This window comes from Enhydra lutris, unplaced genomic scaffold, assembly GCF_002288905.1.
Source record: "Enhydra lutris kenyoni isolate GAN:26980312 unplaced genomic scaffold, ASM228890v2 scaffoldscaffold22, whole genome shotgun sequence".
Taxonomy (NCBI): Eukaryota; Metazoa; Chordata; class Mammalia; order Carnivora; family Mustelidae; genus Enhydra; species Enhydra lutris.
The window spans coordinates 12,793,176-12,817,731 of NW_019154106.1; the positions used below are offsets into that span (position 1 = coordinate 12,793,176).

Genomic DNA, 24,556 nt, shown 5'->3' on the forward strand with positions numbered 1-24,556 from the left:
ACTATAACAGAAATAAAGGCTATTCACCAGTAGCCTGTTTTTTCCACAGAGATTGAAAACCATCTCAAGTGAAGCTACCAAACCCCTTTGGAAAGCAAACTCTGATAGCTTTTTGGCTCTGTGACTCACCCTTCTAGTCTAAAACTACAACTGTTAGACACAAGCTTTAAAAGGGACCAGCTACAATGCTTAGATTTCCTGGTCTCACTAGCCCAAGAAAGTTTTTATACCCAAGACCTAGTTCAACAAAAATTGAGACATGACCATCATCAGAAGCTATAGATTTTTAATCTAAAGATTGGGCATACAGCAAGCATTTTACATAAATTCTTGAGTTTTTTAATTATATAATAGGAAATAGGGGCCCCAGAAAAATAAGTCTCTTTCCATAGGTCTTAATCCGTGGCCTCTGCGGTAAAGACAATCCCTAGCAACCCAGCCAAGTGTTTGCTACCCATCCACATATTATTTGGTAGGACATAAGAACAGCTATAGGTCTGTCCCTTGTCTTCTTACTGAAGGATTACGGATAGCCTGAAAAGCAATGTTGTGGCCCAGTATTCACTTATATACACGAGCCTTTTAATTACACATTTTCTTATTAGGAGGGCAGTTGGAGTTGGTAGCGTCTAACCTTCTAGTCATAAATGTTAAATGTTCAAAAGGACCATGTATTGCAATGGGCTTTGTTCCAACATTCATTTTATCGAATTTCCAAAAGAATTCCGGTGACTAAGAAAAGTCATTAACTCCTTATACTTCAGTGTCCCATCTAAGTTAGCAATAAGTTTCCTGTGCTCTACTTAACCACATTTAATTTTTAAGAATCTTAAGAGGAAAAATGTCTCACATGTAATTAAAAAGAATGTTGCTTGGTAAGAGTTGGGACTGAGCTCACAGTAATTCCATCCTGGTATAACCCCCTTCTGGCTGCTCTGGAGAGAAGAAGGACCCAGATACATATAAGGAAGTAACCAAGATGAAAAGGAGGGAAGAGATACAGCTTGAAGTGAAGAAATGACACAGACCCCCCACATACACACTTTAAAAACTTTATTTATATAAAAAACTCATTTGTTTTTAAAAGCATTAACAAGAGAGAAAGAAAAACAGAAAAGGTATGGAGCAGAAGACATGCCCCTTAGTAGTGTTCGGTGGGAGGTGGGATTTTTGGTTCTCTGGAATTGAATGTTTAGTGTTTTTATAAACAAAAAAGAAAAAAAAAAGTTAAAGGTCCCCAAAGCCCATGGCTGTTCTATTACCCACACCCCACCGAGAAAAAGAGCACCAGGAAAAGAGCAGAAGAGGAGAAGAGAAACCAAGAGTGGAGCCAGGTCCAGATGGGGGCAATTTCCCCTGTGCAGTATGTTCTTAGGGTCAAAGAGGGGAAAAGGCTCCTTTTTGCCAGAAAAGGAGTGGGAAGAAAAGGGGGGGGGTGGTAAATAAGGGATTTTAATGTATAGGGGAAGGGAAGGGGGGTAGTGGGTTGTGCACTTTTCTCTTACCCCATAGCCTCAATTTATAAGGGGAGGGGGGAGAGAGAAGGATAAAGATTTCCAGTTGCATTGAACAGAGCTTTTAGATTAAGGGGAGGAATAAAAGGCAAAAAAGTAGAAGGGTTAAAAAAAAAAAAAAAAAAACCCAAAAAAAAACAACCAGCGTAGCAGCTGATTCCTCTAACCCAACCCACTAATGAACACTGAACTGAAAGGAAGTGGTACTGGGGTGGGGGGCAGGGGAGGCAGGGAGGGAGGGCACAGAGGCGAGCGACCTCCCTCCAGCCACTTCAGAGATGACAGTAAATTTTGAGCAACTAAGGAGTAAGAGTCACACCACTCACTCCTCCCATATTTTGAGATTCATCAGAACAGGATTTTTGCAAAATCCCAACCATATACTATTGAGCAAAAGCTGAATGGCTGAAATCAGAGGCTCTACCAATTCCCAACAGAGAATCTGAGGTTCTCTAGGTCACCTCTCCTTTCTGCTATTTAGGGCCAATAGTGGGTAAGAAAGCAACAAAATATAATTTGCAAAATCATGAAAATGAGACCGCAGAGGCAAAGAAAGGCACATGGAAGGGAAGGAGGAGATGCACCCCAGGCCAAAGGCACAAAGATGAGGCAAATCCAGGGGCGATCTCTACCTTTTAAGGGTAAAGGGGGTGGGAATATGTACATCAAGTCCTTTTGTCAGCCAACCAATCCAGGGAAGAGGCAAGGAGGGAAGGGCTATAAGGGTAGGAAAGGAGACGTAAGGGCAGGGGGAAGCCAACTTCAAAGCTTCCTGCCAGTTTCAGACTAACTGATTCATGTACATTCCTACTAACTCCTCTTAGAGGTTCTTCTCCTCCCCAGAAGACATCTTTCTGCTCCTTCTCACCCAAAAAGTCTTCCTTGATACATTCTCCTCTTTCTACAGCCTCTTGCAAATGGCCAGGCCAAGTCAGCAGACATTATCACAGGATGGAAGAGGAAGATTAAGGACAGCCTCAGTAAGGGGCAACGGCAGCAGCCCAGGTTGTCATGAGGCTTGGAGAAGAGATGGAGTCTGTAGGTCCATGATGGTCCCTGCCCTGGAGATGAGGAGAGCAAGGTTTCTTAATCTCAGTTCTAGAAGACCTTCACTTACTCAAGGGCCCTTGCCAGGTGGAATGTGCCAATGTTGCCAGCCTTCTTTTAATCAAAAATAGTCATTGGAGTAAGGGAAGAGCTCACACTTCCCATTCTGCAAAAAAATAAAAGTCCCTTCCCCACCAGGGAAAAAAATCTTGATTAAGAATTATCAGTTTATCAGAGTGCTGGACACTGCATATACTGCATGTAACTTCCAATTCGTCCCATGGCTTCCAGTGAGGACTCCCACTTGCTCCCTCCCTCCATACAAGGCCAAGAGTCCCAGAGAGACCTGGTAAAAAGAGCTAATCTGCAGCAGTTTCTCGAAATATGCATATAACTGAGTCAGGCTTCTTGGGAGCAACTGGAGGGGATCTGCAGGGGGTAGGAGGGACAATTAAGCTTCACTGGAACAAGTTAGGAGTTGGTGGAAAGAAGGCGGCCACTTAGGGCTAGAAGGGCAGGAGGCAGCCTGGCAGTTGGCACAATAGTCCAGCGAAGAAAGGGAAAAATCATCAGTCCATTTCGCCACCAAAAAATAAAAGTACATATATTATAAGCTCAGATGTAGCGGAGATAGTGGTGCTAAATCTTCTGCTGTAGGGAAAAAAAAGAGAAAGAGATGTTAATAGGATTGGGAATGAGGAGAACCAAACGATAGTTGAGCAAATCTGGAGGGAGGAAAGTAGCACATAATGGAGAATCTGATCACCAGAGGCATGTCCCAGCCTTGTAAGAGGCAACAATCACAAAAGCAGCACCCCCCCCAAGCTCCAAGTGGCTGAGACTAGGGTCTCTGGCCTGATCAGATCAGCATGATTGGCAAACTGCCAGCACACAGGGGCCTCCTTCCTCAAGATGATCTTGTGGGAGGCTGGAGGACATACCATGGAGGGGTTAGACACTTGGTCCCCCTCATCATCCAAAACCAACACATCCAACTCTTCCTCCAGAGATTCCTGCCCCTCGTCCTGCTGTGAACACATGCAATTTGTTAGTAAGTAAGGAAACAGAAACCTCATGAGTGTGTGCCAGATCTAAGGAAAAATCCCCAAACTGGTCAACTCAAACAAAACAAGAGAATAGTACGAAAAGGGCAAGATATTTGAGAAAAGGCAGGGACAGGACAAGAGTAATGTATGAGAATACATCGATCAGCATTAGTCACATTTATTGTCTACCTTCCCCTAACCTGACCGTCGTAGAATGACCCAAGAAATCCCAACGTGAGTCAAAACTCCTACTTTACCTGAAAACCCCTACCAGGAAAGGATACTGTCTTTCACCAGGTACTTTTTTTTCCTATATCTCAAAACATGGAGGTTTCAAAACAGAACTAGCCTTAGAAGGACAATAGTATATAAAAGAGAATTTACCATCAGGGGTGTTCCCTTCAACGGCTCCATTTCACCTAGATCCCCAGATCGATCCAGTGTTCTGTTGTGGTCCCCTCTCTCGTTCAGTGTGGAATAGTTGTTATCTAACGAAAAAAGTACAACAGGATAGTCCCCTCTTGTGTACACTATATATTAAGCAGAGAAGTTGAATTAGGCACCGCTGTTGGGAAGTAAACTTTGTCAAATGTTCCAGAAAGGCATTAAGGTCTCGTCCTTGACTTAAAGTCCCGGACTTAAACAGAACTTGTAGGACATAGGATAATAAGCTAAACAGAAGCAAGCTGTCTATAAATGGTACTGGAATTAAGAGGAGAGACAGTAAGGGGTGGTGCCAATAGTCAGGAAGGACCTAACAAAGGAGACAGGACTTAATTAAGGCTTTGGAGATGAAGATAATTTAGCAAAACAAAGGGGAAGGGCATTCCAATAAGAGGTTATTACCTGAACAAAACCAAAAGAGTATAAAGACAAAATAGCAAATTAGACCGGGGGGGCGGGGTTTGAAACAGAGTACATGGAAGGAAAATGGTGAGGGAGCCTGGGGCCAGCTGGTGAAAGGCTTTAACAATTTAAGGACCCACAATTGATATTGTAGTAAGTAGGGGTGGGGATAGAGAATGATTTTTTTTTAAACCTTTGCATATGTGGGAATGTAGAAGAAAGTAGATAGATGAAGTTTCACTATATCTCTTCCTATCCTTACAAATGGAAATGTCCAGCCAATGAATGCTCTCCCAGGATAAGAAATGGTGAAGGTGCTAGAAAAAAACCACAAGGCCAGACAGTTCTCATCCCAGTGAAATATTACTCCATGTCCTCAGGCAGGAATTAATCACCTACCTAATGACTTTGTGTTTGATCCCATACTGCTCATCTGAATTTCTTCCCGATCAGGTTTCTTATCTATACGGAGTCAGAAAGTTATCCAGGTCAAAAACCAACTCTTCAAATTCTATACTCATCATAAAAATTGCTCTCTGGTTCGTCCTCCTTCTCTTTCATCAAATTTTTACTGAGCACCCGCTATGTGCCAGAGAGTAGACAAAGCCCTCATGGGCCTTAAAGAGATCCCTTTCCAAAAGACTCCTAGTGTAAGAAACCATTCACTCTAAGCCAGCAATTATCAAATTATTTGGTCTCCAGACCCCTTTTAGTCTTAAAAATTATTAAGAACCAAAAAGCATTCATTGGTATAAGCCATATGCATTACTATTTTACTGAACTGAGAGATTAATACTTATTTCACTTAAAAGTAACAAGAAAGTTATTCCATGTCAACATAAAACTTTTAATGTTTTAGAAAAGCAGGTTTTTGTTGTTTTTTTCTTTTTTTTTACATTTTTGCATATCTTTTTCAAGTTTGGCTTAATAGAAGACAGCTGGATTCTCATATCCACTTCTACATTCAATCTACTGTGACATAATTTTAGTTGAAGTATAGGAAGAAAATCCAGCCTCCCACAGATAAAACACTGGAAAAAGGACAATTTTAACAATCTTTTCAGGTAACTGTAGATATTCTTTGATAGTATACTAACACTCAACAAGTACGGTTCCTCTAAGGTTAGCAACATATGGAACCTGAATCCAAATGAATGATCTCCTCATACTTCATTAAATTAAAATGCACTGGTCTGTCCTGAACTTTGACTGGGTCAATTACCTATGTATGCTTCTGAAACATCACGCATTGATCACTTGGAAAATACTGGTTCACAGAGTAAAAGGCAGATCTACACATTAACACATTTCATTATACAACATCAAAAAACCAAGTCACATTCATTACTATTATCACTGATTTCAATAAAAAATATTTAAGTATTGGGGTGTTACCAGGCTCATAATGGCAGGTGTAAGTTTGCCAAAGTTATCTTTTTGGGGGCGCCTGGATGGCTCAGTGGTTTAAGCCTCTGCCTTCAGCTCAGGTGATCCCAGGGTCCTGGGGATCGAACCCTGCATTGGGCTCTCTGCTCAGCAGTGAGCCTGCTTCCCCCTTTCTCATGGCCTACCTCTCTGCCTACTTGTGATCTCTGTCAAATAAATAAATAAAAATCTTTAAAAAAAAAAAAAAGTTATCACTTTTACTTGAAAATTCGGGCAACAATTACGGTCACTTATTTTTCCTCAAAGTGACAAGCTCACTGCATTCATTTTTGAGAAAAATATCTAGCAAATATCCAAGTCTGAATAGGTGTAGTTGGTCTTTCCTTCTCCCCCCCCCCACCAAGGAAAAATGAGAGTCCATAAAAAGTGGCTAGTACACTTGGAAACTCCTACTATATCAACCATCATGCTCTGTATGCAGCACAGGATCTTTCAAGAAGATGCATACTCAAGGTTAGAAAAAGTAAAATTAATTTTTACAGCTCCATCAAGTATATTCTTAAATGACACCAGCTCTTTTTTTTTTTTTTTTTTAAAGTTGTGAGTCCACAGCAATAGAGACTGCGATGACTGATGTGGCCTGGCGTCACTGCCAGTGTGCACCACCAGGGCTTTGACACAACTGGCACAAAAGTCAACAGACATGGGGATGGATCCTCACACCACATTTCAAGAGCCCTGACTGAGGCAAAAGCCAAGTGTCATCAAGAAAATAAGAGTTACAATATACAATTCCATGAAAAAGAAAACATTTCATAAAACAAAATATATAATTCATCTTTTGGGAAAAAATGTATTTGCCCAGATGGCAAAAAATAAAACCACAAAGAGCAGCAGTTATCTCTGGGTAATAGAAGTAAGTGGTTTTGTTGTTGTTATTTTTCTGGTTGTCTGTATTTTCTAGTTTTCAACAGCCCATAATGTTACCTGGTATTACATGGGAATTGAAAAAGCAAGAAATAATCATTAGGCAACATATACATATATCAAATCATTGTGTTGTACACCTTGCATTTATACAATGACAGATGTCTGTTCTCTCTCAAAGAGAGAATTAGGTGAGACTAGGGTTCACTGCCCTATCACTGTAACCCTGCAAGCAAGGACAGAGAATCCCACCCGGGCTCCTGCCTTGGACAATCCCCAGGTGAAGTATTATTACCCTCATTCAGTAATAAATATATATTCTATTCCTCAGGCAGTCTGCCCACTGAAGAACAGCAGTGGTGGGATAAAAGGGGTATGCCCCCTGGATACTGTACCTGTTTTCTGGTTCCGGTCAATGAGAGGGAGAGTGCTGTCATCATATGAATGACTGCTCTGGCTTCGAGAAGCGTTGTTTAGATTCACCTGGAGGCAAACATAAAATGCAACAACGTCAGAGAATACTGAATTCACCCACATCTTATTCCCCAGTGGGCACACACCATTAGGACCCTATTCTCAAATACAACTCTTACCGAAAGACCGAAAGAGAACTCACACAGGTTAAAGAAACACCTATATAGTGAAACAATCTAGGATGTTACAGCTTCTATTTACGTTCCTGATGGTGTTCAGGAGGCGACAGAGGGACCAAACACTCATACTATCAGAAGGTGACACAGTCTCTGGCAAATTCCTTCAAAGGGCTATGGCAGATTTGGGGCAAAGTCAAAAAGGCCACCTTCCTCCGTCACGACCAGCACTGACAGCATGCTGTGATGTAGAGGAAAACTGCAGCTGTTTGGGCAGCAAATGAAACGTAGGCACCACTCTTTTGGGAAGGAGGGGTAAGCCCAATGATTTCCTCACTAAGAGAGACTTGGGATAAAGTAGGACTTTTTGTGACAATAAAGCAGAAGAAACCAAAGACAGAGTGGTACATGAGACCCAGGACAAAAAAAGTACATGCCTAAGGCCCCAGAGCTGCTCTACCTGGAAGTCTGATTTCTTCCATCCTTCTTTTTCCAGTGGCTTCCGTAGTTCCTTATAGCCCCAGATTGTCTGTAATACAAGTGCTGCTGCTCGGACTTCTTTTTCTGAACGGTTCCTTTTGAGAAAAGTTAACACCACATGAATTTGGACGTTAAGACAAGGGAAGAAGCTGAGAACCTGTATTCTCTAATACAATGTCACACTAGAAATGCCAAAATGGGCAGGAGAAAGTATTCACCAAGCTCTGTATTCTGTCCCCACCACTGACACACACACAAAAAACGTTTGATGGAAAAGCAGGTTATCGATTGATAGCTCAACATCAAGACAAAAAACAGAGCAGTATCTCTTCATCCTTTACATATAAAAAAGGGAAAATAACCTTAGAAAGCAAAAGGGGAGCACTCCTTCCTAGCAACTCCCCCCTCTCACACTCAAACTCTTCCAGTTGTCATTTTGCGCATTAAACTCACCCTGATTTGTTGATCAACACCAGCTTCTCAATGCCCTGCGTCTCTCGAAGCTTTTTGGCAGCTTCCAAGTTCTCAGCAATAACCTCATTGATGGTGTTCAAGAGAGAGACCACGGTGTCCTCAGAGAAATTCTGGGAAGAGCTCTGCTGCCCTCCTGGCAGATTCTTTACCAAGTTGGGAATAGCATGTTTACCTATAGCATTAGACGAAACGAATGTGCGCAGGGAGAACAAGCCAGGTTCAGCTATAAGGAGCCCAAGACTACACTTAACTACACTGATCACTGAAAATGAGGTACTGTCCCCAGGAATCAACTTCATTCTGCTATAGTATTATCATACCAGAGGAGCAAAGGAGCTGGAATAGCCATGAATCCATGGTCTTTCTTATTCATTTATTCTCTCCTCTAGTCACACTGAAACAACATGAATACTTTATATCAAATATGCTAGTTTTTTCAGGTAGTCTAATGAAGACAGTATACATATTTAAATTGTAATAGTTCAATAAAATAGTCGTTATGAATTTAACAAAAAACTGGGCTCTGCCACAGCCCACCTATATAACTCTGGACAAATTACGTTAAGTTCTTTCCTGGGCCTTTTTCCTTATTCTATAAAAAACTTGACCTCTGGGGCACCTGGGTGGCTCAGTGGGTTAAAACCTCTGCCTTCAGCTCAGGTCATGATCCCAGGGTCCTGGGATCAAGCCCCACATCGGATTCTCTGCTCAGTGGGGAGTCCGCTTCCTCCACTCTCTCTCTCTCTCTGCCTGCCTCTCCGCCTACTTGTGATCTCTGTCAAGTAAATAAATAAAATATTAAAAAAAAAAAACCAAAAAACTGGACCTCTGTAAAGAGGTCATGATCAATAAGAATGTGTGGAATTATTAACAATGCCTACTAACAAAGGACATGTTTTTTTTTTTTTTTTTTTTTCCAAAATTTATTTGACAGACAGAAATCACAAGTAGGCAGAGAGGCAGGCAGAGAGAGAGGAGGAAGCAGTCTCCCCGCTGAGCAGAGAGTCCGATGCAGGGCTCGATCCCAGGACCCTGGGATCATGACCTGAGCCAAAGGCAGAGGCTTTAACCCACTGAGCCACCCAGGTGCCCCAAAGGACATGCTTATTAAATAAAGCTGTTTCTGTTCTGTTTTTGAAGAGTCATCACTTCTTATCTTACTAAGAATGATTAAACTAGAATGCTTGGAGTTGCAAACTACAGAGAGCTACTGGGATCCCTCCTCTGTCGTTTCAGTCATAAACTAAACAGCATCAGCTAGATGAAAGGCTCTGTACTAGATGCTGAACAAATGGTTCACATCCAACTCTTTACCAATGAGCTCTTTGTTGCGGGCATCCACAGCCAGATTTCTCAGTGCTCCAGACGCAGCTTTCACTACACGCTCATGTTCATTGGTCAGGAGGTCGGCGATGGCAGAAAGAGCCTTCTCTTGACGCAGAGCAGAGCGAATATATCGACCATACTAGAAATTAACACATGGAAAGAGGTGGAACAGATTACAAATGGCGGCAAACTAGTTAGCTGAGTTCTTCCACCCCTAAATCCATTTTCTAAAAGGTACTCACTGTCCAGCGTCCAGCACACAAGTTCTGGATAGCTCCAGCTGAGGCTTCTAGGATGGCAGGAGTCTTGCTCTCCTTGAGGAGTGAGATATATATCCGAACCACCTCTGGTTGAAATAAAAGCTCATAGCCTGCACAAGAAAGGACAGAAAAACAGAGAAAGCTAGTCAGTACCTACATGCCAGGCTCTGGCTGGTTGAAGTCCAGCTTCAATACTCTGGATTGACGGATTTATGCTCCTGTACCATCAGGCTTCCTATACTTTCCCACCTACCCAACAGCCAACTCAGAGTCTTGAGTCCATGCCTTCTTAAGAATAATTCATCCATGGTAGGAGAAGAACAGACATCAACTCATCATATGCAACTCCTCTCTCTCCTCTTTCACAGTTTACTTTGGCCTTGACATTCGGGGGATTCATTTGCCCATTGACAGCACTCAGGATTACAGATTCCTCGTCTCAAATGATTTGTTTCTAACTTAACTGAGTCATTCTGACCCCTCCCTTTACTATGATTAAGTAAAAGGGCCTATCCTAGATTTAACAACATGTAAAGTTTTTATATCCATGAAGAGCTATGAATTTTAAACCCACTATACTGATAAATATAAACACCCAAACTGTGAGAAAGAGGCTTCTTAAAACAGGTAATGACTAAGAACTATAGTGGATACCTAGGGCACCTACATTTCTGGCCTGGACTGCCATCAGGACCTTACCCACCCTCCAATAATCTGAAAAGTTGCCAAAACAAGTCCTTCATAAGTTACTGCTACAATACCAGTTTCTCAATGCTTCACCATCACTCCACATCCAGAGTTGGAGGAAAGAGAACAGTGATCATACTGCACAGTCTACAGTTAGGCTACCTGATACTCATCTGTGGACTATGTGTATGAGACTCCTGGAGACTAAAAATAAAAAGATTAACTTACCTCGAGCTGGACTAGTTCTTTTAGGGAAATCCACTGTATCATTTGCTGGATCCTCTGTGGGTTTTTTCCCTTTGGAAATTAAAAAAAGGACAGAGAGGTAAAGTTTGAGAAAGGAAAGAGTCCATTTAGTGCACTTTTTACTCTTCAGTCAAAATCTTTTTGGATCAGAGATGCACTGACGCGGGGCAGGGGTGGGGGAGAGACACCAAAAAGAAGAAAACAGAAAACCAAGCTCCCCTCCCCCATCCCAGCAAAGGGCTGCGCAGAAACAAGGACAGAAAACAGGCAGCAGACAAGTAAGATGAGGATAAGCACCGTTGTCGCTGTGGTCCTGAGGTCTGGTAACTGGGACTGCTGCCCAGGAATAGCATGCCATGAGCCATTGGCTCCAAAGAGCTGAACTTGTTTCAGTGGTCTTCCTCAAATGAATTTTCCTACATGCATCCATAGGGAAGGGTTAGGAAATACTAGAGAAGCTAAAACCAAAGCATGCAAATTAGAAGTAGGGAAGTGCCTTAAAAGATTCCACTCACCTCTGGAGAACCACTCATCTTCCAGTGCGTCACCCAAGATGGAAAGCAGAAAGAAAGGAAGGAAGAAAAATGCAGGAGAGTGATGTCAACAGGATCATGGGCAAGTAAGTAGGAAAGCAGGGAGAAAAAGAAAAACACAGAAAACACAGAGGAGGAATGGGGGAGAAGGCCCCAGATTAGTTGAGTTCTCGTCCTTTGCTGCCCCCAAACTGATACCAGTACCACCACCACCACCATCATCACCACCTTGAATGAAGCACATGACACAGGGAAGCAGCTGCAGAGCAAGGAGACATCCTTGACTAGGCAGACTCACATACCACTCAGCAAGTATTTTGTACCTAAAGCTAAAAGTGTTCCTTCCCCTTCCTGTCCTACATTAAAGAGCAAGGAACAACGAACCAAGACTCACCTTTGCCCTTCTTGGCCCCAAAGCAACTGGCACCATGTGGCCCAGTATTGTTGGCAACATTGGGAGGTGCCTCTTGGTAACGCTCTGCCTGTGGGATCTCCCGGTGAACTTGATACGACAAATTCCGAAGAAGGCAAACGCAGTTCTCCACAAGCTTGGGAACACAAGATAGAGGGCTTAGTGAACAAGGAGAACGTCTATCGTGATTTCCCAGCAAGAACAGGTTTCCCTGATTCAAGTATTAAAATACTGATCCCCAAAAAGCATAGCCCCATCCATTATCATTCACAAAGACTCTTATGTGCGCCAAGCTTCTCAAAATCCTTGCAGCCTCAGACTAATGAAGGTTTCTGCCACCATTTGGTGTGTGACACAAAACTGAGGATCACCCTGACTTTTTCCTACTTAGGAAAATATATAACCTTGGAAATACAGCTACAAAGCTTTAAGATAGAGGATATAGGTAGAAGAAATTCGAAAGAAAACTGTTTTCTTCTAAGGTGAACATCTACTTTAGGGAGCAGGGGTTGGTATAGATACCTAATGTCCCTTAAAAGCCTGAGATGGTGAGGTCTGCATGACAAGTACCTTCATGGCTGCTGTGCCTGGAATTCACTCAGCCATTAACTTACCTTGCTATCTGAGTCCTTCTGCCCAATCTCAGCCTGAACAATGAAAATGAGGGCATCCACTAAACCATCACATTCACGAAGTTTCCGGCGAGCTTCACTCCTCTCTGAGCTGACGTTCCTGAGGGGGAAGGGAGAAGCTTCAAGAAGACTCCAATCTACAAACCCTCCCTTAGTATCTTCAACATCTACAAGCCTCCTCCGTACTTTTTCTTTTTACTGTAACAGTTAGTGAGTACTTGTTACAAACAAGGTACTGCAGTTGAGAGAAAGCTGAGTAAGACAACTCTTCTTCCAGGACATTTATAACAAGGTCAGGGGGTGGGGGGTGAGGGGATGACACACACCTAGGGAGGGTCTAAATAAGGTAAACCAACAATACTTTAAGATCAGACGGATACTTCTTGCACAGGAAGTACAAATGAAGAAAGGGGCAGAGCACGCACGGGTATACGCCAAAGAGAGAAAGACTATATTGTAGCATTTATAGGATTTAGGAAGAAATCAGAAAAACTTGCATGAAATACAGGCACTTTTGAGTTTAGCCTCAAAAGATAAATAAGGAGGGGCGCCTGCCTGGCTCATGTGGTAGAGTATGCAACTCCAGATCTCAAGGTCTTAAGTTTGGGTGTAGAGATTACTTAAAATCCTTTAAAAAAAAAAAAAAAAAAAAGGTAAAGAGACAAGGGCACTGTAGCCTGAAGAAAGAATATCTCTCCCCCGACACCACCACCCTTCTAGTACTGTGTTCCTCCTACTGCATTTGTCACAGCTTTACTTGAAATACAGGTCACTGAGGACACACTCAGGCTCAAGACTAGACAACTGCCTTACATGTGGTAGATACTGAACAGAGGCTCACTGAATTAAATGAACAAAGTCAAAGAGACACAGAAGTGAGGATGTGCAGGGGAACAAGTAAACCAACATAGCAAATATATGTGCACACAAGCAAGTAGTGACAAAGGTAAGACAGGCTAGAGTCACAGTATACAATACGGACGGGAATGGAAGCTGAAGGACAGGCCAAAGAATTAAAAAAGAATTTCTTTTGTAAACTTAAGTCAGTCAAAAATTCAATCTTCCTATTCTTGAAGCCCTTATGTTACCTAAGACAGCCAGCTGTGTTGGTGAGTACCGATTCCCACTCAATATGGCGCGGCTTACAATCTTCATTGGGTTCCCGCTCCCAACCAGAATGTGGGATGATCACTTCATCTGTCAATGCATGCAGTGCATGGTCCACAATCTCCATCTTGATTGAGTCATGGGATGAGAGATTCCACAGGGTTCCTGGCAGAGACAACCCATCAGATACCTCTCTAACACCCAAGACAGTATGTTTGAAGAATGCCAAAGAGAATCCCTTATTCCATCATTTCTCGGTCTTCCCCAATGACCAAATACCTTGTAATGGTATTCAAGCTTTTGTTTGTGACCCATGATAAGAAATATACATTACGGCTCAACATATATATACATATGTGTACATCATGAAACAAAAGTTTCATAAAACAATACTTACTATTTATAAGCAATGTTCTCTGGGTTATCCACACCAGAGTTTCTCAACCTCATTAACACTGACCCCTTGGGCCAGATATTTCTTTGCTGTGGCAAGCTGACCTATCCATTATTAGATTTTGAGCAGTATCTATGCCCTTTACTCCTTAAATGCTGGTACCACTCCCTCCTGCCCAAGCCAAGTTATGACAACCAAAACTGTCCCCAGACATTGCAAATGTCCCCTAGCGGGCAAGACCAGTCCTGAGAACTAATAATCTATTCCACTTCTTGTTCTTTCTTCCTCTTGAAATACTGACTGGGATCCACAACTGTGTTCAATACACACTAATGGATCACAACCCACAATATGAAAAACCACTCTTCAAAGCAAGGATCACAAGCTCAAGTATCTACACATGTCAGGCAGGTGCGTCACGACAAGCAGATATTTAAAAGAAATTACAAGAGAGTGGAAAAATAGCAAAAGACACTCAGCTTCAGTGCTGGGGAGACAACTTGTTATATGGCAGTAGTTGGCAAAAAGCTTCAGGATTACTACAAATGGGAGAACACGCCTACCAGTCAGCTCAGACTAACCACTGTCAGGTAGCAAAACAGATCCATTGTTGCCAGTTCCCACACATTTTTAATAGAAGCCAAACAAGCTGCAATTTTAAATGAAATCTTCTGAGTTTTAAATATCAGCAAGCAATTCTCTGAAATTTTGAACACTTTGCGTGATCCAAAAATCAGGGAGATGAATCTGCCCCCAAAGACCACCAGTTCACAAACTTAAGTCAAAAGTAAAAGGGCTGGGGGCACCTGGGTGGCTCAGTGGGTTAAAGCCTCTGCCTTCAGCTCAGGTCATGATCCCAGGGTCCTGGGATCGAGCCCCGCGTCGGGCTTCTCTGCTCTGCAGGGAGCCTGCCTCCCCCTCTCTCTCTGCCTGCCTCTCTGCCTACTTGTGATCTCTGTCTGTCAAATAAATAAATAAAAAATCTAAAAAAAAAAATAAATAAATAAAGTAAAAGGGCTGAAAGTCCTTCTAGCTCTCAACATCTCTACGGGTCACAGTAACCCCAACCCAGCAGCTGCCCTTGTGCCCATAACTCACCGGTGATAACTTCAGTGAGATCCATATCCCGAGCCTTTCGAAGCAATCGCACAAGTGCAGGAACACCATCACAGTTTTTTATGGCGATCTTGTTATCCTGGTCACGCCCAAAAGAGATATTCTTGAGAGCTCCACAGGCTCCAAGGTGCACTTCCTTTTTGGGGTGGTCTAACAATCCCACAAGTACTGGGATCCCCTTGAGCTTCCGAACGTCGGTCTTCACCTTGTCATTGCGATAGCACAAGTGCTGCAGGTATGCAGCTGCATTAGACTTGACAGCATCCAAGCGGAATCCTAACATGGCGATCACCTCCGGCAGCTCTGGCTGTCTCCAGCTGTGAGGCGGGGGCCCCCCCTTACGCAGGCTATCCAAGCTTGCTAAACTTCCCCGTTCATGCTGGGCCAGAGGAGCCCAATAGTACTGGTCCGATGGCACCTCCTCACCAATCATGTCTTCATAGCTCCTGCAGTGTTGGAAGAACCAAAAGGAAAAGAATACATCAAGTTGTCGAGTCTGGTTTCGTGGAGAGCTCCCATGACCCCTCACCTCCAAGGCAGGAGGCAGGAGTAACTTCAACTCTAGCACACTACATCTTACCTGTCCTTTGTAAATGATATACTGATCAATTTTTCGTAAGGAGATAAGGGAATAATTTTAAAGGCATCTGCAGTTAGATTAAAACTACATTTTGTCCTGTCAAGTTTACTAGCTCGGAGGAGAGTAACAAGCATTCAGAGACGTTAATCACAAAAAGAACCAAATCCTGACTGCTTAGCACTAAAATGATACCTGACAGCTAAGCTCTCTGGATAGTGACTGAAATAAACCTTCAGAAGACAGAGTTAAACCAAAGAAGTCAGCAAACAATGTCTGAGAACAACTCTTACAAGCCTTCGGCTAAACAGGAAAATGTGGCATTTACACACAGGAAACAGCTGCTGGGATTAGACCCTTAAACACATTTTATTTAAGCCTCTCCTTATCTTATTTTGGAAATTATAAAAGAGGAGGTAATAAGAGTAAAAAGAGTACAGGCCTTCGTGCTACACCGAAGGGGGACCTGGCTTTAGTAGAAGCTTGAACATTAATTTTCACAGTTCATCCCAACGTCATCTCTGCTACTCAACAAACGTGTTCCAGATAATGATTGCCAGCCTCCAATTTCTACAGATGACAATACCTTGGATTCTGTCGAAACAGAGGCTACTGAACACCACAGCATTTGGGATAACCAATGACTAAGAAAAAGAACAAAATAAGCAAGGGAAGGCTTAGAGAAAAGTCCCACTGGAGAGAATTCTTCCTATTTCAGTACTACTAGCAACCACTAGAGGGTGAATCTGTCACACTATTATTTATTCATAACCACCAGGAAGGAAGAGACCCATTATCTGCGAGCTCATCTCACCCTCTGGCTCCCGTAGGAGAGAGGAGAATCTATTGTGTGGAACTCTCCAAATAAGCCTGTTGTTTGTTCCACAAAACCCCTCCCACTGTCACCAAACCCTGAAAGTTAGCTGCAGCAGAGGCCCTGCCTCAGAGCTGTCAACATCAACCACTCAACAGCAACTCAGATGGACAAGGCATTAGTAAAAATCCCTATTTTCAAATATCATTGCAACAAAGTGAGCAGGTTATAGCTAAGCTTTAAAAGGAGGCTACTGAACAGTAATGTGAAGGAAGATTCCATTTTAGTAGGGGAAAAATAAGATCAGAGTATGTTGAGTATGTCCACCTGCATAGGAAAAAAAGAAATCAAAGCAAATGCACCAAAATGTTAACCAAAGTTCTTTCTCTATGGCCGGAGTGCCTTTCTACATTTTTATAGTTTTGTAGTGAGCACGTCTTACTTTCATTATTGTTTTAGTATAAGCAATTACAAAAACAATCGCCATAACCAAGATTTTGGTCACTCAGTTGTATTTCCTTCTTTTATAAGCAGGGAATCATGACATTCTTTCCTTTGTTTTACAAATAACAAAGCTGTGCCCAGAAAGATTAAATGACTTGCTTGAGGCTATATAGCTAGTGGCAAAGGCACAACTAGAACCAGAAGTCTTCTGGTTCAGTGCTTTATCCACTAATTATTCTGCCTTACTGTTTCCGTTTGACCTTGTATTACTCTCCAAGGCCTGGAACAGGAAGCAGCTAATGTTTCTGCTAGTCAAGCAGGTTTCCAAGTCCAGTGCCACCCTGGAATGGACCCAAGAACCAGGCCCAAATATGCTCTCTTTTTATGTCAGTTGCCACAGTAGAGAATGATCTGTCCACCCACAACCACCTAGGTCTAATCACTCTACTAATGAGGAAGTCCGAAAAGCAGACTTGTTTCAAGCAGACGGGCCAACGCCCTGGGCAGACTCCTTTGGTGATAGCTGTTACCTACCACTGCTTCAAGTTGCACCAGGTGAAGTCTGCTGCTCACCCCACTGCCCCCTACCCCAATAGAAGGTGAGTCACATGGGAGTTGGACTAGCTGTCCACATGATACAATACCTAAAAGGTGAATGACTCAGGCTGAGATAATGCAGCCTCTAACCTGGGCCCAGCCCAGTTCACTACTAACTAAGCTACCTAATATGAGGAAAACGAGCACCAAGGCATTTGCTTTAGAAGGTTATGACCCCATACAGAAATTCAACAATAGCTGCTAGGTTATCCTTACTACGAAGACATCCATAAATCTTCTCCTTTATTTCTTATTATTTTTCCTTGCCTGGAAAACACTATGTCTGTGATTTATCATAAAGCAGGGCTGACAACCCATGCGCCAAACCTGTTCTTCTACAGTCCCAGAGCTAAAAAGGGGTTTTTATATTTTTAAAAGGTTGTAAAAGGAGAACAACAACATTAAAATATATACATATTATATATATATATATGGCCTGCAAAACCTATTAAAAAAGTTCTGCCTGGTCCTTTACAGAAAAGGTTTGCCAACCCCTATTCCAAAGCATTCTTTCAAGGCAAACCTTCTACCAGCCCAAACATCAATCACTCCCTTTTACGTATCACCAAAGAATCCCCAGGGATGAGTAGCAAAGTCAGAACAGGCAGCTGCTAAGCAACCTTTCAGAATGTCACTTATATACCACCCTCAAAGGATGCCACCCCCATTTCACTTTATAATCAAAGGTAAAAACCAAAACACGAAGTGTCAGGGCTTTGGTGAGATCAAGGTTTGTTTTTAACTTGAAACTAAAATCACCACTGGGAGGGTTCTCACGTATACCCTTAACTATCCACTCTGGCCCTGAAAGCCAAAAACCCTCAATTCTCTCTTATTACCAAACCAAATGCTAAAGAAATTCATAGGAGCAAGGCAGTATCCCATAGCCCCAAAGCACCAAGCTCCCTTGTGCAGCTGCCTATCACCAAAAAGCCAGATCTTGGGCAGAAACAGCGGCAACTCTTGGCATGGAAGCAAAGGCCACTCTTCAGGATGTAGACCAATAACCACAAGTCATTATCTATAAATAATTAGAATATAGGATTTTCATCATGAAAAAGACAAAAAAGCAAGTCAGTATCTGGTAAAGTCACAAAAGGGAAGACACTGTCTCAGATTCAAAAAAGCACTTAGAAGGAGAAGGAATAGCTACCCCTTATCTCTGTCTTGGTTTAAGACCCTTGCCTTCCCCTTTTCTTCCCTACCTGAGTCGTCGGCGAGGGTCAGAGGGCGTCCCAGTCCGACGGGCAGTGCCATAATCGGACATCATGCCATAATCCAGATCATCATAGCCCATGCTACGCTGGTCATCTTCTAGCCCATAAGGCTCTGGGTGAAAACGATGCAGATCCACACTGCTCCCACCTACCCGAACTTGGGGCTGGGGCCCATACACATCCTGTCTACTAGGTGCCCGATAACCTTCCATGCTGGGCCTGTACCGCTCCTCAATGCGGGTCACCCGGGACAGACTGCCATAGTTGTCACTGCTACTTGGATAACCATCTTCATAGTGGCGGCTATATCCATCGGGAGGGTAGTGGAAGTTCCTGGGAAGGGTAGCAGTGCCTGCTTGCCCAACGTAGGGACCAGGTCCCCCATTGCCATTCTTGCGGAAGTCACGCCCCAGAGTCTGGATATAGTTGTTAGAAACTGATGAGGCATCCACAGGCAGCCCATCTGGTCCCACAGGGACTGGCTGTACTGTCCGTGTTGTCACAGTCTTCACAACTTTCTTGACCTTCACATAAGGAAAGAGAAAAGCGTGAATAATATAAGCCTCGATTCTAGACCTCTTTTTTTTTTTTTTTAAGATTTTATTTATTTATTTGACAGAGGGAGACACAGCAAGAGAGGGAATACAAGCAGGAGGAGTGGGAGAGGGAGAAGCAGGCTTCCTGCCGAGCAGGGAGCCCGATATGGGGCTCGATCCCAGGATGCTGGGATCATGACCTGAGCTGAAGGCAGAGGCTTAACCCACTGAGCCACCCAGACACCCCCTCCCCTTTTTTTTTTTTTAAAGATTTTATTTATTTATTTCACAGAGATTACAATCAGGCAGAGAGGCAGGCAGAGAGAGAGGGGGGAAGCAGGCTCCCTGCTGAGCAAAGAGCCCAATGCAGTGCTTGATCCCAGAACCCTGGGATCATGACCTGAGCCGAAGGCAGAGGCTTCAACCCACTGAGCCACCCAGGCACCCCAATTCTAGACCTCTCTAAGAAATGAAACAAACCCCTCCCACTACCTCATTTTATCCAGAAATGCCTTACATTTTACCATCTACCTTTCACTCTCTACCTTACAGGAAGTGCCCAGGCAGGAAATCTGTGCTGGCAGTAACTATGCCTATAAGGGAAGCTATTGTAGACCTTGCAGACTTCTCTCTTCCCCATTCCATTCAATTTTCCCATATCTCTTCTATCTTCCCTATCTAGCCAGAGATCACGTTCTTTATGCATTCACTACAGATTGATACTTTCCATCTACCCTAAGTGCTTAATCTCTTCTCCACCACCAAGAAAGACCAAAGGAAGACCTCCTCTATCATCCCAGACCTTATACAAGTCTTAGCTTACTGTGGTCTCTGTGCGCCGAGTAGTTCCATCATCAGAGGTCTCCACAGAGACAACAGACATGGCTCCCTCAGGGTCCTCCTCCGTGTAGGTCCCCACAATCTGCCCTGGCTCCTGCATTCTGGGAATGGTGCTATACACAAGGTGACTGTGATCCTGTATGGAAAGGTGGAAAAGGAAGGAATGACTATTAAGCCATATATATCAATAGTCCAACCCAATGAGAGGTAGTCTCCCTAGAGAGATTCCTCATGCATCTTCCATGGGCCCCAGGATTTTTAGTGGAGTATATGTCCTCACCTTTTGAACTTATACAAAAGAGCAGAAGATGTAAGTCCCCAGTTCTAGTCATTTAACAAATATAAACTGAGTTAACTACAGCCACATCAACACCCAAGTGACAGAGACAGCAGATTTAACTTCCCAGTTCTGGTCATCAAAGTGTCTATGAACTGTGTTAACTGTGGCTACATCTGCATCTGGGTGATCCTTCAAGAAAGAAGTTCACCAGTAAAGAACTTTTAAGATGAACCAGGAAGTCCCCCAAAAAACCCTCTTCTGACTCTGTTACTCTTTAGAAACCGCCTAAGGCTCAAGACCAGTGAGATTTCAGGTAAGAACAGAAGCATGCCCATTCCAGAAAAGGGATGCAGTAACTGAAGGATCAAATACAGGAGCAGTGGCCGTTAAAACTCATTCCAAAATACAACTACGCGTATACACTTATGCTCCACTACTTTATTTTCCTAAATGAAAGAATCTAATTAATGGGTGGGTTCTTACAATGTATCAGGCACTTTGCAAGACACCAATATGCTCTTACAGGCTGGGGAAGTAAGAGAAAAATGAAGCAACCCAGAGCTTGAGCCAAAGACATTACCTGGGGTCCGTTGAGTTTCAGATCTGAAAATTTCTGTCGCTCAAGGTCAGCATCGCCCACAAACCGGCCGTTCTGAAACATAGCCCACAAGAAGACAATTCATTTTGTGGCCCTCCTTTGCTCTATCAAATACAAATGATCTTTTTTCCAAACAGGAAAGGGTTTTCAAATAGGTATTTGTGGCCTGGAGTCCTTCTGTCAAGTACTTATAGAAGAACCACATCACTCCTTAGTTTTAGCACTTTCCTCAAAAGTGGAATTGGGCCTGGAACTGGCAGACTGGGTCTCTGGAACATAAGAAGGTAAGCTCCATGAGGGCAGACATTTTTTCTATTTTTATTTTTGGTCAGTTTTGTTCAATGATATATTTCCAGTACCTTGAACAATGCTTGGCACATAATAGGCACTCAAAATCTATTTGCTGAGTAAACAGCAGAGACTCAGGTAAGTCCTTAAAAATATAAGGAAAGTTAGAAAAGCTAGGTTGGGGAGTTTCCAAAAGCCCTCTTTATTGCTCCATCCATCTTCATGCTCTACTACCACTGGAAACTCCCACATCAGCCAGCTTTTAAAGAGAGACACAAGAGGTAGAGTCTCCCTTTCCTAGTAGGAAGAAAACGAGGACCCCAATTCCCCTCTGCAAAAACAGTTGTCTCAACATCATCATCATCACCAATTTTTAGAGCCACAGAACATAAGCTGCTCTGTTTTGAGCAGCAGGAAATAATCTAACAACATTACACTACGTAAAAATACAGTTGACTGCTCCTCTTCCAATAGGAAACAGTGAGATACAGCCGTGGAAGACTTCCCCCACCCTACTCCTATTACACAGGGAGTGTAATGCTGCAGGGAGAGGAAGTTAAACATTACTTTCAGGAAGAAGGAAAGGTGTGGCTTCGTTGCCGAACAGAAGTTAAAAATAAGAGAGAGAAAGAAAGAAACCTAGTACTAAATTCTGGAATTCCCCACCACCTCCAAGCCTGAGCCGTCCTGCTCTCCCCTTTCAATATATACCGCTCATTGCTAACCCTCTATTCTGATTCCTATAAAAATCCTAGGAACACTGCAAACATACTGCTTCCAAGTCTCCTAAATGGACTTTTGTCCTCTCACGCAATATGCTTCTCAGCATGATGGATCTTCTCTGTCTTAAAAAATAAGTAAGTAATCAATGTAAAGGACTACTGGAGCATAAGCACTGTTGTTAGTTCCCAACCAGAGATCCCTTAAGATGGTGGAATCTACCAGGCAAGGTCTACCCTACACATACACACCCTCAGACAGATTACATCACAGCGAAGTCAGACCAGAGAAACCATAGGAAACACAAGATACTTCTCATTTCTAACACCAACTCCCCCAAGTCACTCAGAGGCAGCCAACCCAGAGACCACTGGCTCCTGTAGTTATCTGGGTTAAATAACAGCACAATGCTCCTTCTCCAGCTCTAACCAACAGAATTAACAGTGATACCCTCCCCACAAGACATGATCTGCAAAGCTAACAAAACAAGCATACAAGGACAATATGGAGCAGGAATATACAATTTATGGATACTGCCACACCTTCTGAGCAGACTCTTCCCTGAGCAAGACTGAACCGGAGCTGAGAGTATAAGATACCCAACCTCACCAACCACTAAGCAGGCATTTACCTTTCTGAATGTTTGATACCAAGTTGAGGGGGAAAATCAGAGAAAACAGAAGGACCTTAGGTACAGCTCCTAACTATATGATTTACCATGACTAGAATTACATCCCAAACCAGAAACCCCACTCCAGCAAAACAGGAAGTCAGACAGATGCTTCTTGAGATACATCTATTCAACTCAGCAGAGCAGCAATATTCCCTATTTCTTACATCAGTACTGGAAAGGAGTACACGGGCACCGGACAGCCCATCACCACAAGGAAAGCAGTTTCCCAAGTAGGATCATAGCCTCTCTATGACCATGCCAAAGTCCTACCTGCAAGTCTGATGGAGAGAGGGGTTACCTGATGCCGGCGGGTGAGGGTGCCGTTGGCCATGAGTGGGTTGGCATCTTGTGGTGAGACCCGGACGCGTTCCAGTTGCGCCGAGACGTGGCGCCGTTCCTCCTCCAGCGCCCGGGTCAGCTTCTCAAACTGGGCCTCTTGTTCCTTCACAGAGGCCAAGATGCTGGCGGTCGACTCCACCTCTGAGTCGTCCATGAAGGTAAGGGGCGGAGCCGCCGCAGGGCAGGGTAAAAAGGAAGGTGTGGATCACAGAGGGAGGAGCAAAGAGGGAGAAGGCCCCCCTCACTTCACACTACTGAGAGAAGGTAAGGGAGAGGAGAAAAAAGGTCACAGGTCAGAGAAGACAGATGAATCATTAATCCCAGAGCCAAAGATGCCCTCTTGTGGTTTTACCGCAAGGCAGAAAGCCAACCACCACCAAGCCTAGGAGCCCATCACCACTGTCCGCTCAAGCAGGATCCTTTGCCCACTACCCTTTAACACCTCACCAGAAATAACCACCGCATGGAAAGGTGCAACTAGATCCAAGTCTACACTGTTGGCAGGAGAAGGAGAATATGGCTAAGTACTATAGTCATAGTCATAACAGGAGATTAATATTAGATTATTTTTCCCTGGAAAAATTTGCTGGCATTAACTCAGTGAAAGTTGTAACTCCACAGCACACACCAGCACCCACTGGCCTGCAGAGGTACGCCATTTCTAGAATTAAGGGAACAGTACAGACCTACAGTTCTTACCTCCCCAAATCTGAACACTGAAATTGCCTCAGGGGTGGCCAAGTTTACAAAATGAATATGCAGGTTAAAAAGCCAATCAATCAAGAAATATAAATAGTAAAAAAAACTTCCTACCGTCAAATGCAGGCAACAAAATGAAGGCCCTCATTTTGAATACATTTATGAAGGTGTCTTTCTACTTTTCAAAACCATACTATAATGCTGAAGGCAAACCATGGGCCTTGGCTCAAGGAGACAAGAGAGCAGTAAAACCACAAAAAATTCTGTATGTAAAAAGGCTCCACTTGCAGTGACCTTCACCTCTTTGGGAAGTTGGAAAATGAACACTGGGCTCAAACTCTGAAATTGCCCCTTGAAGTAGTTCACATTCTAACCTTCAGTCAATGTCTGGGAACTTCCTATATCCCTGTTATCCTGCAGAAAGCTCTAAATAAACCAAGTGCATTTTTATATCTTTACCTATTCCAACTCAGGTTAAACACCCAAGTAGCTAAAAGATTTGTGTTCTATTTATACAATAAATGATTGTTGTATAAAAAAGAAGAGTTCCCCACACCCTACTGCATTAACTGCAAGTCGGCCAGTAAATGGAGGGGCCCTGTAGACACACCATTGGACTCAATAGGGTTTCTCGCTTACAAACTGGCTACAGGAGACTTTATGGCCAGTCCAACATATACCATGTCAAGAGGTTTTAAAATAAACTTTCTTCCCCTATTCCCCACCCTCTTCTCAACCCCTTAAAGAAAAAAAGGTACTTAAAAAATTTATTCTTAATAAACATATTTCCATACACACCTGTTAAGACAAGGTCGTAACTGACTGGTTTTAACACAGAGTACAGCCCAGTCTAGATTCAAAAAATCATGGGAGAAGCATCCCAGCCACCACAGCAAGGAGGAAGCAGGAAG

The 24,556-nt window shown here is 43.2% G+C and overlaps 1 protein-coding gene across 3 annotated transcripts; it reads right to left on the reverse strand.

Annotated features, from left to right (window-relative positions):
- Positions 1 to 271: 271 nt before the first annotated feature.
- On the reverse strand, positions 272 to 24,556 carry LOC111149671 (catenin delta 1). Of its 3 annotated transcripts, XM_022506880.1 has the most exons (19): positions 24,444 to 24,556; positions 22,906 to 23,200; positions 20,909 to 20,980; positions 20,032 to 20,184; positions 18,661 to 19,196; positions 15,006 to 15,469; positions 13,495 to 13,678; positions 12,389 to 12,506; positions 11,757 to 11,910; positions 11,345 to 11,362; positions 10,812 to 10,880; positions 9,879 to 10,006; positions 9,625 to 9,775; positions 8,290 to 8,482; positions 7,817 to 7,931; positions 7,162 to 7,249; positions 4,853 to 4,915; positions 3,992 to 4,095; positions 272 to 3,589 (listed from the first exon to the last, which is right to left on the reverse strand). In XM_022506880.1, exons 2-19 carry the CDS (start codon positions 23,098 to 23,100, stop codon positions 3,362 to 3,364), a joined length of 3,033 nt encoding a protein of 1,010 aa, XP_022362588.1. In that variant the 5' UTR covers positions 23,101 to 23,200; positions 24,444 to 24,556; the 3' UTR covers positions 272 to 3,361. The 3 variants fall into 3 exon arrangements, with proteins under 3 accessions (XP_022362588.1, XP_022362590.1, XP_022362587.1); XM_022506882.1 differs by lacking the exon at positions 11,345 to 11,362 and having other exon boundaries at positions 272 to 3,212; XM_022506879.1 differs by lacking the exons at positions 11,345 to 11,362; positions 24,444 to 24,556 and having other exon boundaries at positions 22,906 to 23,378.